This window comes from Ostrinia furnacalis, unplaced genomic scaffold, assembly GCF_004193835.3.
Source record: "Ostrinia furnacalis isolate ACB-3 unplaced genomic scaffold, ASM419383v2 OfSCF0606, whole genome shotgun sequence".
Lineage (NCBI taxonomy): Eukaryota > Metazoa > Arthropoda > Insecta > Lepidoptera > Crambidae > Ostrinia > Ostrinia furnacalis.
Window position 1 is genome coordinate 130,422 of NW_021130845.1, and position 15,628 is coordinate 146,049.

The window sequence follows — 15,628 nt, forward strand, 5'->3', positions numbered from 1 at the left end:
TGAATAAGAATAATGCAGTCAATTACTTCATAGAATCTATTAAAAAAATGGCATCGTTTAAAAAGATCAATGCCAAGCAAATCTACTGCTTGATTATTTTATTACAATAAAAGTAAATGATCAACTTCCAAATAAAAATTAGAAATCCTATTTAAACTTACTATAATAGAAGCTTTAAAATTTATATGAGGAGACCAACCACTGCTACTATGCTGCTTATATTAATGTTATCGATCCCCTATAAAATTTCCCGAGATACTATAAAAGTATTGTTTATTCATATAGCCAGTCATTTCCTAGTTATTATGCCTTCATAAGGTGTAATGTATACTCACCTATTACATTTTTTAACACCATAAAACCAAAAGCCATAAAATTCTGAGTGTTTTAATGTCTGCCTTGCTATATTTTCAATATCATTTTACCGTTATAAGTTTAGAACGTGTAAGCAGTTATTATTATAGGATTTATACGTATTACCAATACCACAGTTCGTGAAAGTACTCGGTAAAAAATATGAATGCGTACAAAACAAATACACAGTAATTTGCTTCAACCGGTGGTTTCTGTAACGTGTAATTTTGTTGAGATTGGCCGTATAAAAACGTTTGATTACTTTTATACTGACGTGGAGGTACTGTTAGTGACCATTTGGCATAGCGAACGCTCCGATAGGCGCGTTTGAAATGCGGAGGTTAGTTTATGGTTATTGTGTTGTATGTATTGTGTAGAAGTTTGTATTTAGATGATATTCTAATTCTTACTAATTTTCTTTGTTGCTGTTAGCTTAAAATGATCTGATAATGAAATTCAAACTATTTGAAATAAATAAACAATAACTACTCGTAACCAAGAAGAGCTGAATTGAGTTTCAAGGAACAAGAGACTACATTTCTATTTAAAGTTTTGCCAAGAAACTGTTATGGTCCTGCGTCTCATTCATAATTCCAAACAAATATGGAGATTGAATCTAAATTATGAATACTAGCGGGTCACTCTCGCAGTCACAAAGTTTTCACATTAAACACTTTTATCTGCGGCGTCTACAACGGGAGCCAGCGCATGCGCGGCGGCGAAGGACCAAAGCACTTGTTTTCTTTCAAAAAATACTATCATCCTCAATACAGACGTCTGGCCACCAGTATCCGCGCCGAAGACAAAGATCTGCCACTGGAGAAAAATAAAAACATCCAACATCCGTCATCCCATAGCGGTACACACGACTCGGCGTTCCATCCGAGAAGAACTGAGTAATTTTGATTAGGTACAGAAAATCCGAGCGGAGGAAAACTCTCATGTAATTGCCGCAGGAGCGTTGAAAAAACGCGCACGACCGTGTGTGGCGAGCGCGCGCGCGGTGTGGCGGCGGCGGGCGGGCGGCGCGCGCGGCCCGCGGCCCATTGGCCGGCGCCGGGGGGCGGGGCCACGCCTGCCCGGGCCCGCGCGCGGCCCGCGCCAGTGTCCGCCAGACTGCCGAGCGCGCCGGGCCTCCCGCTTCCCCGCGCCTCGCTCGGCCACGCCGCGTACGACTCTACCAAACCTCAAGTTCGCTACCGTCGCGAGTGCACTATGACACTAGTGAGCTAGCGGGCCGCTGTGACGGTGTCAATAATCTATGTGTATGTGTTCACGTGCTAGTGTGTTGTGTTAGGTTGGGCCCGTGACGAAAAACGTTCGTGGTGGCCAGCGGAGCCTTACACCCGGGCTCGGGGCGAGCTTTCATGGCTCAGCCTAGGGTACGTACCATCACACCGTAGGTACACATGTGACACCCGATTCGAGTAGCCGTAGTGAAGTCGATGGCCTAGGCGATAAATCTCAATTAGACGATAGTGGAAATAAAGAAGTTGATAATGGACGGCTAAAACATGATGCTAGTGATAAATGTGTCAAAATAGTACAACACGGTACAGTTGTAATTGATGAGGTCGATCAAAGTGTTTGTGTTAGTTAGGTTGTTGTTTTTGTCGACGGAAAGGAGTTAGGCGTTGGAGCTTAGGACGGTGCGGTTGTAATTTCAATAGTAAATCAAAATAGAGACATGTCTAAATAGGAGGCGATCCATTATCCAGGCCCAGCCTGGTAGTGGTAGTAACAAGCGGCGCGCGACGGGAATACGTAATGACGCGGCCGCAGCCGCTGCCGGCACATTACCGGTGATAATGAAAACGAAATGGACGCGTTACAAATATAAAATAAACCAATGAGCAGTAATTAACACCTCAAAAACGACAGTGTTGATGAGAAAAATACTGAAAAAGTTGTAGGCGAAGTAAAAACAGTTGCCGATGGACAGGATCGAAGTAGGCATTCGTTTCAAAGTGGCGTTTGACCAGACATGGTAATGGCGGGGAATAAATTGCGACCGGCCAGTGAATAAATGAATGAGTCTCCATATATTGGACACCTGACGGAATATAACTTTGTTGAAGCGTTCGCGATAAATGGGATAAAATGGCAAGCAGCGGGGGGCTATTGTGCGGCCCCGGGCTGCTCTCTTGGGCCGGGACACTCGCGCAACAAGCGGCTTTGAACGCACGGTTAGGCACAAAAGACCAACTCACAAACCGACAATAAAATTCAATTGACAATGAGCAGGAAAAAAACTTTTTGTACCCCAAAGATGGCCTAACGGAACACGGGGACAACTTTCTAAAGATTTAGGGGACGTTTTGTTTTTGCTTAGGGAATGTAATTTTTAATCCTCCCTTTGTTTGACATAAAATTGTCATTGGTAAAGTACCAAGTTTTGTCATTTAGGAAAAAGATAACAATGTTAAATTTTTGAAACGTTCTGAAAATTGCAATAAATTCATCTAAGTAAATCTTTCGAATAAATTAAGTTAAGCGTCTTGAATATTTGGGATATAAATTATCCCACAAGTAGAGTAAATACTCCAGACTATTGAAACTCATAAAGACCGTAAATCAATATTAATTGCATAGTGATTAATGCGGCACGATAAATTGACAACACTAAGTGGAGAAAACCGCGGGCTGTATCTAGGAAATAAAACAAACTATTGTTTACAATAACAGACACTTATCTATTGCTGAGACATGACAATTATTATGAAAGCGATTATAATGAGTATGCGCATGTTACCCAGATATATCAATCAAATATCACAGCGATAGAGCAAGCGACACGAAAATGAGATATGTAATAATAAATAGCAAAGCAATGATAACGCTGGGCTATCAAAAGCCGGTGGTAATTATTGTATTATATTGTAAAACAACGTCATAAAAATAGGCGCAGATAATATTTATGGGCAATCTTATAAACATTGTTGTAAAATGGTAATGCTTGTTACAAAGTGCAACCATTTTCAAAACTTGAAATTTTGAGAACATTAAAATAATAATCGATCAACATGGAAAGCATTGGGGGAGGCCTATGTTCAGCAGTGGACGTCCTATGGCTGAAATGATGATGATGATGATGATGAAAATAATAATGTATGTTGGTACTCACTTTAAGGTGCAATAAAAATAATAACGGCGCCGTTGAAATTTCGTTTGGTGTAAAGAGAACAGTCACTTTAATTACCAAAACAATATCTGGATCAAAGCGGAATTGGATGTCCATTGACTCCATAACAATGCCAATTCGAAAATTTGTGTTGTGTAGAAACATGAATTATTATAAAAGTGCTGTATAATTAATACTTTCAATAATATTTATAGACCCATTTAATTTAGGTGTTGTGTTATTTAGCAGTTGATGAGCTCTACATAAATAAAATAATGAATTGGACCGTTGCCGCACTTGCCGTTATTCTTACAAGTGATTATATACAATTATAAATATAAATAACAAACCTAACGATGTGACTGCACGATTGTATAACTAAAAGCTAATTAATAAAGAAGAGTGCAGCTTACAACAAACGTTGAACATTAGCATACATTTAAATATAAATCGTCACAATACCCAATTAGGCCAAACATGGCAGAATTTACAATACAAGAAGCATTATTTATTCCATTATTTATTTGACAATATTTCATGTAATTCTATTAACAAAATAATTGTTAATGCAATCAACCGCTTTTACTAATCGCGAAACAATTATAAAAATAAAATAAATCTCAATAAAACAATTGTAGTTTTAAAACATAAAAAATAGATTGAAGTTATTACAATTTTAAGAAAGCGTTTACCGTTACAAAAATGTTTAAACCAACAAAGCATAAATGTAATCAAATAAAAGTACTAATTTAATTGCATAATGATTACACAGTAATAGTGGCGTATAAACATCTGACTACAATGTTTTTTATGCCATAAATTATTTAGTGTTTCGATTTATAGAGCCGTAAAATTTTACAATGCCAATATATTTTTAGAGGAAAACACGGAACTTAACAAAAAAGATTGTGTGATATCCGTCGCTTGAAAATAAATACAAATAACAGCTTTAGATAATTATTTAGATGCTAGTCGAGTGCTTAATAAAGTTCTTATTAGTGTAGAAATATTTAAACTATAAATTGCCCGGAACGAAAATAATTGATCAAAGAAATTTTGCGGTAGCCATTTTAGAAGATTTGACGTGAAATTAGCCGTTATGTACTTTTTAGAACATTACTACCTAATACTCATATAAATACTTGTGTACAAAAACTTTAGTTCATAATGCACGAAAGATATACACTAACATTTCAAAAAAATCGGTGATTAAATTAGAAAAGACAATAATCTTATAATTAACAATTGAAAAAAAAACAGTGTTGAATTTTAGTGACCAGTGAACGTAAATAATAAAATTGACCAAGTTGAAATAAAATATGGTTGTAAAAAAATATCCTTCACGTTTTTAATTAGACTACAAGTGTTATTGTAGTTTTTATGGCTCCACAAAAGACAATGCCGGAAATTGGCGTCTTTTTTTTTTCGCGCGGCCATCGACCTAACTTTGTTTTTTGATTACAAAATAGTGTAATAAACCAAACTTACTATGACATGTATACCTCTAAACTCAGTCTGAACTGAGTTACAAGCATTAGAAGTTTGATAATTTTCATACTAGATTTGCTTTTTGCGCGCAAAGTTTTGTAAGAAATTGCAACAAAATAGTGAGATTGTATGTGTAAACAAACAATACCATCCATTAAAGGCTCCAGACATCAATATGGAGCAGAATCAGCGCAATAAAAAAATAGCGCAATATTTTGTTGCAATTTCTTACAAAACTTGCGCACAAAAAGCAAATCTAGTATGAAAATCATCAAACTTCTAATGCTCGTAACTCAGTTCAGACTGAGTTTAGAGGTATACATGCCATATTAAGTTTGGTTTATTACACTATTTTGTAATCAAAAAACAAAGTTTGGTCGATGGCCGCGCGAAAAAAAAAAGACGCCACTTTCCATACTAAATCTGGCATTGCCATTTCTGATTACCTGGGATTACCTAAATTGGTACCTACACAAAATTATATTTGCACAAGTCTTGTCCATGCATTGTAAATGAGAGGCTATCGTGAGTTTTATGATGCCAGCGATAAGGTATCAATTTGTCTGCTAATGGCCTTTGTAATCTGTGATAATGCGCGTTTGGCAGTGGCCCACTAAATGAGTATTGATAACGTTCGAACACGAAAAATAACGTGTATTAGGCGAAAATTTCATTTTTATCAAATTTTGTATTACCTCAATGCTCAATGAAAAGGACGAAATAAAAATCAAGTAAAAATTAATTAAATTTTAACCAAAATGAATTTTTATTGTAGAAAAATAATACAATTATGCAGCAATCATTTTAAAGAGACTTAAAAGAATATTAAGACAAAACAAAATCAAGTTGTCACAAAATAGAAGGATTTTAAACTAAAGTTAGTGACAAAAAAAGTAAAAAAAAAACTTAAAAAGTAAATGAACTCTTGCAGTTGCTAATTAAAATATAAAATCAGTGCATAACACGAGGGATATTATTATTTTAAGGTTCCGTTAACATAATTTATTAAAAGTAATAAAATAATAACATTAAAAAATGTAATCAAAATAAAACTTAATCACAAAACGTGTGCTGGGATTAAGATTACGTGGCATTAAGACTATCGTAAAAATATAATATACATAAAGATATTTAAACCTTTTGCTATACAAAACACAACTAGATTAGTTTAAGTATTAGGTCAATAAATAAATGCGCTCTACATCTCTGGAAACTTTGAAATAAATTGCAACATCCTCAATTTTATTTTTACTTTTTAATAGTGTTAACCGAGTTATTTGATTTCAAACTACCCAAGTACATTTCTTTATCTTTAAAATGCCATAAAAAAACCGTGGGCCGATTTAAATTTTTCACTTTATGGTTTTTAAATGCAATCTGAACGGTATGTAAAATGCGCCTAAGTTATCAGGTCGCGTGTTTGCAATCCCCAGCGCTGTATTATAGAGAAAAAGTTACTTTTTACGTACGATAAAATTTTCTTAAGTGATATTAAAATTTGGCGAATTATACCGTTTTATTGGCCACTTATTTCGGATCGTAAACAGTGAAGACAGTGTTACGTAATTTACGAGGTTATTTTATCGTTACAAACGGCCGCGGGTACTTGAAAATTGTTACAGGAATAGCCGCATCCGTTTTAGAGCGCTTAAAATTTTATAAAGTGTCTATTTTATCGATTTTAAAGTCAAAAAGTTGGTTTTATGCGATATTTATCTAGTGCGCATCGATTGAAGCGACCTGATCAGTTTTTTTTATTGAATAGTTGAAATATAAATTGCTAAAATGCGTCCGCTTCGTGATTTTTTTTCTAAGACAAGGAAATCTGCGGGTTGACATTATACTTATTATTGGCACTTACGACGAACTGTAAAGATAATACCGGTATTGTATAGGCAGTTTTGTTCACATTTCGCGATAAAGCAACTCGATTTTAATGCTTTAAGTGTTGAAAAATGCCCCGGCCATTAGTACTGGCGGGCAGATAACACGGCAACACTAACGCGAGTTTTTAATTTTAGCGGGCAACACTTGCACAACCGCGGCTAGGGCCAGGAAGTTACGGTGATAGTTAAAAATTATGTTACTAGGACATCTAGTTAGGCCTTTTAAGGCTATGTAAATTTTTTATTTTGATTTTATAATACACGAAAAATGCACGGACTGTCAACAACTTTACGTACACATGTTTATTAATTATTAAAGTAAGTGCACAATGTAATATTTCTTAGTTGCCGCTCCTAAATTACGAAATCCGCGAATTATGCAATCAAAACAGTCAAATAAATTTAAAAAATGTCGGATGTACCAGTATTTTATATTAGAACGTCGATTGTCCATTTGTGTGTCATTGAAACTATGTAAAATGGATCGTATAATTAATTTATTATGCAAATACATATTTTAAAAGGCAGCCATTTCCAGTAATGGAATAAGAGATAATAATTTAAAAAGTTTTGATTCGAGCCATCTAATCATCGTTGATCCGGTAAAAAATGCGATAATCGTCGAAATAGTGATGTGTGGATTCAAGTATTCCCATTAAAAGTCTGGCCGAATATTTGGAAAGAAAAATTAATTAGTTATGGCCGGAAACATTATGGAGAGCCATCTCGCGGCCGTAATGGGCCTCTAGCTTGTCTATGCGCGTAGATAAATGTCACTTAAATCGGTCATCGGCTCCGAGTGACCAGATAAATTAGGTTTGATGTATTATATAACAGTGTATATGACAAAATGATATATTAATATAATAAAACATGACCGGTAGAGCCGGTTGGGACGGGCTAATGCGATATGGTGATCAGAAGCGGCTATTTTTCAAGCCGGATTACTTGAACACTGTCTTTCCGGTACGTCACCGGTATTTTTTCTACTATTTCGGTCGTGGGTGTAGATTAGCTCTCGGATTGGAAACGTACGTGTTTTTGTGGCTTTAATGGTCTCAAATGATTAACTAAAATACTTAGAAGCGATGTAGGATGTGAACCGTTGCCCCTCGAACTGAGCGGTTAAATTACTACCAAAATAACATTAAAATAACTATTATGTCTCTGTTACGATTAAAGATATAATTTTTAATCTGTGCTGTGAATAGTACTAGTAGAAAATGTTTGGAATACAAACATTCTTCCATAAAAATATTGCCCGCTTTAGTGAAAGTAGGTAGGTACTCGTATTTGCGAAGAACTGAAATAAAACTTGGTTTATTGTTAGCGACGGCTTTCAGTTCTATGAATTCCATAATACAAACAATAACAGACACTTTTCAAGCTATTGTCATTGTGTTTATCGCATTAGTAAATTGGTTTATCTAGTTAGAAACTACAAAAAGTAAAGGAATTATTTGTAGAGGTCTTTTAACCGCAGATAGCGGTATATTTTCAAATCCTGGACAGAACTCCGCATAATACAACGAAATCAATTCCACTCATTCTGATGGGCGACGCGCTTTATAACGCACCCACTAATTTGTTATTTAAATTACTGTTCCATTCCATTTTTGAATTTGGATTCGCGCGGCCGAGCTCGCCCTGGTGCGCCCGCGCATACCGACTACCCGCGGGCAGCACCGGCTCCGCATTGTTTTATTCCAAACGCGTTCCTTTTTCAATTTGAATATCACTGTTCATTTTCGAATTGGCGCTTTGTAGACGCGCCTTAATCGCGCACTTTACATTCACCAACCACCCTCCCAATCGCTAATTTGAACCTTTATTGTCTTACATCCTTTTATACACACTCCCACCGAATTCTTGATCGCATAATCTCTCGTCAAAATACTGCCGCCTTGAACACTGTAATAAATCAAGCTAATCTTTTGTACTGACAGCTATTTGGACAGACATATCGGTGCGTTTCCTAGCTCGTGTCACGCCACCTCTGGAGTTATCGCCGATCGACAGATCCGACTCCTGAAACGGTGTAGTGCGAGATGTGTAAACAATATTAATTGTGGCGGCATGATTCGGCATTCGAGGGTTGGATAATGCCGGCCGGCCAACAGCCAACACTGGCCGGTACGAATTCGGAGTTCCATTTTTGAAATCTTTTTCTTTCTCGAATATGGCGGTCTTTTTTCGGGCGCTTGATAACGAGGTTTGAAATTGGAATCACGACGGTCCGTTGGTTGTTTAGCGCGGGCTTTTCGGGGACACTTTTTACTTTTCTTTGAGATTTTTTTAGAGCTCCGCGAGATGAATAGCTAGCTGTTATGGGCAATTAGTGGCTTATCAGTTTGATTAGCGTCACTTGAGCTTTTTATACTTTTTATATATCGTTGTGTCGTTCCGAAGGGGCGATGACCAACTCGTAAGAACAGGTCCCGGTGATCCGATGCGATCCCGCGTTGGTTTGATCTTGATAAGAGTTCGACGAAAAATAAAGGATATTTATTTCGCTGGGTTGAGATTCAATATAATTGGCTTGTACGTTTCATATCTGTATGTTCAAAAATGAGTATTGTATACTTTTTTGATTTCCATGTATCTAAAGGCCGTATTCGCAATCGAAATAAGATGAAGGACAATTAAATCGTCGGATGAGTAATCAAGGCGTGGCCGCTCTATCATTATCTCGCCTATGTTCAATCCGCACATAGCGCTGTAATTGTGATCGCGAGTGGAAATAAGACCCAACATGGCCGCTGGAGCTGTAAAATAAAAGAGTCAGATCGTGTATTTCTTTGTACATATGATCGAGCCGAGCTTGGTCTTGTTTTTTCACTGAAAAACTTTTTTCTTTGATCAAACTCGGTAAGACTAAGAACAAATCCAGAAATTCTGTAACAGTACCAACGAACATAAATTGTTTATAACCTTTTAATATTTTCAATTCTAGAAGCTGTCTAAAAATAATGATAAACATCAAAGTTTTAAATATCAAACAGTTAAGAAGATAAATGGCAAAATATATTTTTTAAATGGAACTCTACACTGTTAGTTTCGGGAACTGATTTATTTATGGGTTTTGTTGAAATGTTACACATTTTGATATTATGATTGCTATTTTTAATATCTCACACCGTGGAACCGTTATTTTTGAAATACGTTTAATAAAATAAAATATTTAAATGTAGACTAGTTTGTGCGTATTGAAAAAGCATTCCAAACATTCGAAAAAGTAAAAAAAGTACAACAAAGAGGTGTTAATACAAAGACTCACACCTCCGCGTCACTCGAACCAAACTAAATAGTCAATCACGAGCTGGTGTGGCTAATCCCGCATTCAGCGCCACAATGGAGGTAACGAACGTGAACCAACCTCCACGCACATCCCTTGAACTCTAATACTTGGCCATAAGAAGTCCAGTTTCCGAGGTGAACTGTACAGCGGACAAACGGACAGCGGTAATAAGGCGCGTGGGCGGCTTTAAGTCAACGTTATTTATGATGAGACACCTTTTTTCCTATTTTGCTAGATGGCAACACTACTCGGGGTCGAGATTCGAAGTTTGAAATCATGGAATGTCATCTTCACTTTTTAAATTTTGAACTTGTGCTTGATTTTGTTTTTGAAGTGTCTGTGTTGTTCGAAATTTAAAAATATTTGAGATAAATTCTAGAGATTTGTTTTCAACTGGCAGCGTGCTTGTTCTTATTACAAAATTGATACGGAATATTTTATTTTGTAAAAGTACCGAGATAATTTAACATGGCCGCTTTTATTAGTGACACGAAAAACCTTTAAGTAGTTAGGTACTTAATAAAAGGAATAAAAGGTAGGTAGTAATAAAAGGAAAAAGATACGGTCGTCGTGCCGAAGGAAATCGTTATCTTAACGACTTATATTTACGTGAAATCTGACTGAGACTCTGGAACTGTTCCCTGGAGTGCACCACGCGATAAGAGGGCACCACTATCGCGCGGTCATGTGCCAGCTATTGACCTCACTGTTTACACTCGAGACAATGTTATTAATAATTCCACATAGCGCAGAAATTACGATAAACCTCATATAATTTGTAAATGCAAGTAAAGTCAGAGGTTAATGGTCACTTTAAATTAATTTTAAGACTCTATCAATCATAACGTAGATAAAACGGCTGACGCCGGGTGGCGCGGTTATCGCTTTATTTTTGTAAACAGTTCAAATTAAAAATGGAATGGGAGCTAAAACTTTCATCCGCGGCCTTAAAACAAGTGTTAATACTTCTCGAGCGATAAATCTGCTCGCGAATCGAGCGAATCCGTACGCCAAACATCGCTCACACGTTCTATTTTTAAAAGAACGAAGAAAAACACTCGCGCGCAAGATGGATATTGAAATACGTAGCGACTGCATCTGGACGGTTAGCCTTCGAGCTCGAACCCGTATTTATTATATCGATCTTAACTTCTGTGGTATTTGAAAACGCGAACTCGGTTCAGGTTACACCATTTATCCACAACTTACAAAATCGGGAACTGAAAGTCCTGCGTGCCGTTGAAAATGGCATCAAAGTACTCTATAAAATTTTTACGACGGCATTCAACACACAGTGGGACTTTACGTTCCAAAGGCATAGAGGAGGACAGAGCATTAGTGGCACTCGCTGTAGCCCCGAAAGTGTAGCAACGGGCCCTAAAGGATTCGAATTCAAATATAGAACAGTCGTTAATTAAGGTAGGTGGCGTTGGTATCGGTTTATTGACACGTGTAGCTGTCCCCATGCGGATGAGCCAATGGGATAATGGCCGTCTGGGCCCGCATCCGGCGCGGGCCTCGGATCCAGCTCTTGCAACGCTTGGATACAATTTTTCAATTAAACACACAGACAGAAGATCCCTAATAGGTGTCGTAAAGGAGTCGTGTGCCCGATTTTCGAACTGTCCCCGTAACGAGGACGTTTTATTAGTATTTATGGTCGAAACAACACAGCATTCTTCGTTATACTCTCCGAGCATCATGAATGAAACGGAATTTATGACTAGCGCCCACTGTCACGCGGCCGCGAGGGAAGGCCCGCGCCCGCGAGCCCAGTGCTCCGGCGCAGGGCCCTCTCCACTCGGCCGCCTTGTAGTCGTAACATATAAAGATTTTTCTAAGTTTTATGATCGTATTACGTACGGGTCGACAGTAAAATCCGATACGAACGTCGCGAACGCTCTAACGATGCCTGATTTACCACTATCAATTTAAAAAATACATAAAAACACACCTGAACGATCGCTACCTACTCCACTTTAATGTTTTATGCTGCCAAATGTGTATCGCGCGTTAACTCCCGGCGGATGATGATTGTAGTACGGTTATTATTATTAGGTGCAGTGAACTATTCAAATACATTATTCACTGTTACGAATCGCTTCTGGTAGCCCCCCAGACATGTGAATGCGTCGCCAGATGACAGAGAGCGGGATGGAATGATACGGGAAGGAGTGTAACGGAAAGGGACAGGCGTTAAGGGTGGCGTTGGCTGTGGCCCACCCCGCGTCGCGCACAAGTGACATGCCTGTCTTCCCCAACCGCCTGTGGACGAAACCTCGTCCCATTTTAGCTTTTTCTTTATACATAAGACACGTGAGACACCCAACAGCTCACTCATATTCAGTCCTTTTGCTTCTCGGAATCGACCTACGCTAATCTCGAAACCGCAAGTCGTAAAAAACGATGACCCACGGGCGTATTTCGAGCCAAATTTAAATAACTGAAGCGATTAATATCCACGGGCCTTAATTAGCGCTACAGGGCCCAGAACTCATCAGCGTTTGACGGCATGACTTATGCCTAACGTCCGCGACAATGGCGCTCAATCTCGAGAACAACGCGAACCATACCGCTCGCAAAAACGCGCCGAACGAAAACAACTTATTACTCCGCGAAGATTCCCATCCACAAAAAACCACAAGAATGTCATTTAAAAAAATTAAAACGTACGATGCTTATTTTTTCTTTATGGCAACACAAATGGACTAAAGGTTATCTCGGGAAAAAAGGCGGGACGGAGCGATTCCATTTTTAAAACGTATCATTTTAATTTTGGAACCGGCTTTCAAAACGTCAAAAGGTAGTCATTACATATTTTGTGGCCGGTGCAAGCTCGCGTCCATAGATTATATCAACTATTTTACGACGTATCGTAACTTTAGGGTTAACGCTGCGGTCCTGAAATGGTAAGATGACATCATTTTAGTAGTTTTTTGCGTGTGAAGCTATGCGTTTACTAATTGCATCGGGGCCGGTTTTGTAATTGCGAGCGAGGTGTCAATGTGATCATTATAGAATTTTAATTGCCCCATCCCTTCGTACGCGTAGGAATGTGCTGCGAGTTGACCTAAAAATTTATGGGAAAATATTTTTTGTGGGACGGGTGGCGCATATAAAGTGCGGGCTGAATTTCGGTGGGCATGGGTTCAGTGTGGCGTCCGCGGAGGCCGTGACGTCACCGCCGAACTGTGTCATGGCGGCCACTCCACTTTTGATTGATCGTGACGTCTCCAAAACACTCGTTGTTATTCTGTTACCAACGAAACGCACTCTACGATTTGCTTTTTTAGGCGCGTCGTATAATACAGATGTTTATGTTACCCATGTAAGTGGTAGCTTTGGACTTGGAGCTATTCCCGATGTACGAAGTTGTAACGATTAGATTAAGAATTAAAGTTTTTACTATCAAACGATTACAATTTATGGTGTTGAGGCAACTTGAAATGATTGCCTATTTGTCTTAACGCGTTGATGACAAAGTAATCAATTGTAATTAGGAAAAATAAGTCGTTTGACGTCACTGCGCTTTTAGTCTGTGGTAGAAAATATGAAAAGGCATTTTAATTGGCGGTGCTGTAATCGGGCGGGCATATTTTTGTTCTAATTTCGTGGTATTCGTATTATAATGGAGGATATCACCCCGAAACAGCGGTAAGGTGGTGGTTCTGCGTTATCGGGGATCGCTCGCGTGCGTGCCACTATTACAACTTGCCGAACTAAAACGAATGCGCGCCGTTTTCCGCGGCCGCCATTTTGGAAAAATGGCCGTTTAATTTTAGGCGCCATCATAGATTCGGCGCGTATTGTCACAAAATGCTTTGTCCGCGTAACTGATGCTTTGATTTAAAATAAATTCACGCGGTCCATTCTTTGTGGCAATCGTAACTAGATATATTATGTTGTTATTTATTTCACACACGTTCACCATTTTTAAATGTCGGCATAAGTATCATAGTAGGTACATTAACATGTCAGCAATAAAGTTCTATCAAATTTATGTTTTGCTGTTTTTTAATGCGGACTTTTGTCAATGGAATTACTACAAACTGCCTGACACTAGCTTAATGACAGCGATACCTAGTTTTTCTTTTTTTTATTCACAAAAAGGAAGGATAGATAAATGAGCAAGGAGTTTCGAGTTATTCATTTGAGTTTGTTAAAGGTAGGCTGTTCCATATTTAAAAATATGACGTCTAGCAAATCACCATTTTCTACTGACTGAACACAATTTTTGAAACCTAATCTGAACTCTACAAATTAAGTTCTAAAGTTCCAAATTGTTCAACTTCTATTTTAATTGTTTATGTTGAGTGGTACATTATTTTTAAATTTTTGATTTTGTTTTTACAATTCAGCCTAATTATGCCACTTATTAAAGAGTCCATAAATAGAGAGTGTAAAGCATGTTCCATTATGAATTTATAATGATTCCGGTCTGAAAAGAATAAGTTGTATTAGAATAAAAGAACAATTTTAGAAATATGAGTATAACGAACTAATAAATCTGTGGTTTAGTTTAAGTAAAAAACAGCGTTAAGAAATTCCTGAATTCTAATGTAGAGTCAGGCTTAAAATACTTCAAAATGTTAATAAATTAACATTTTAGATTTCAGTATTCTTGTAATTCTTCTTCACACACAGTCTTCTTCACACACAGTTCTTAGTTCGCAATACATATTTCAATATTACAAAGAATTATTTCAAAAATTATTTCATAAACAACATAAGGTACTTGATACAAATAAGGCCTACGTTCTAATAAGGCCTATGCATCAGAAAACACAGATAAATAAATCCAACCGGGATAATACTTCAAGGACACGTACTCATATGCCCTACAACCCGGTAGAGTGCAAGAGCGTCCCGATCCACGATCCCAGCATCAATTGGCACGCGTTCTTCAAAGGTGGTGGGTGATTTCGTGCTCTCTTATAAAAATCTGGCGATTTCATCTTAAATTTTCGGTAAAATGACGCTGTTTTAGATTAAGTTTTTCTTAGTAATCGTTTCTAAATATTTCTTACTAGCTAATAATTACTTTAATTTGTACTACTGGCTATAGATGCATTATTTGTAATTTTTTAAAGACAACAAGAGCGAGATATCTAATAAGGCCTAGGCCTTATTTCAGCATGGTAGGCCATATTAGATACTTATGTCAACACCTGATTACGGATAAATTCATTAAACTAAATGAGTCAAAGAGTAACTAAATATTTATTTAATAAGAATGTTACTGACAGCACGGAAAATAAAAAGAAAACAGAGTCGAAAAAAAAACACAAAACCTGTAAAAAAAAAGAAACAAAATACAAAACCAATTAAAAATAAGAAAAAAAGCCGTATGTATAATTCTAAAGAAAAGGAGAATAAAAGCTGGTATTATTATGCCTGTCTCGAAGACAATGTAGCAGATATGCGACCATAAAGGACTGCTTTTGGTGGTATCACAAAGGTTATGTAGGAGTTCGTAAAGAT

General features: G+C 37.5%; 1 protein-coding gene across 1 annotated transcript in view; it reads left to right on the plus strand.

Annotated features, from left to right (window-relative positions):
• The first annotated feature begins 1,458 nt into the window (after positions 1–1,458).
• LOC114366252 (Meis homeobox homothorax) overlaps positions 1,459–15,628 on the plus strand; it is a 78,581-nt gene continuing 64,411 nt past the window's right edge. Inside the window, exon 1 of the mRNA XM_028323068.1 lies at positions 1,459–1,736. Within this exon, the coding sequence (XP_028178869.1) occupies positions 1,722–1,736 (15 nt within the window). The 5' untranslated portion in view covers positions 1,459–1,721. The remainder of the gene's footprint in view (positions 1,737–15,628) is intronic.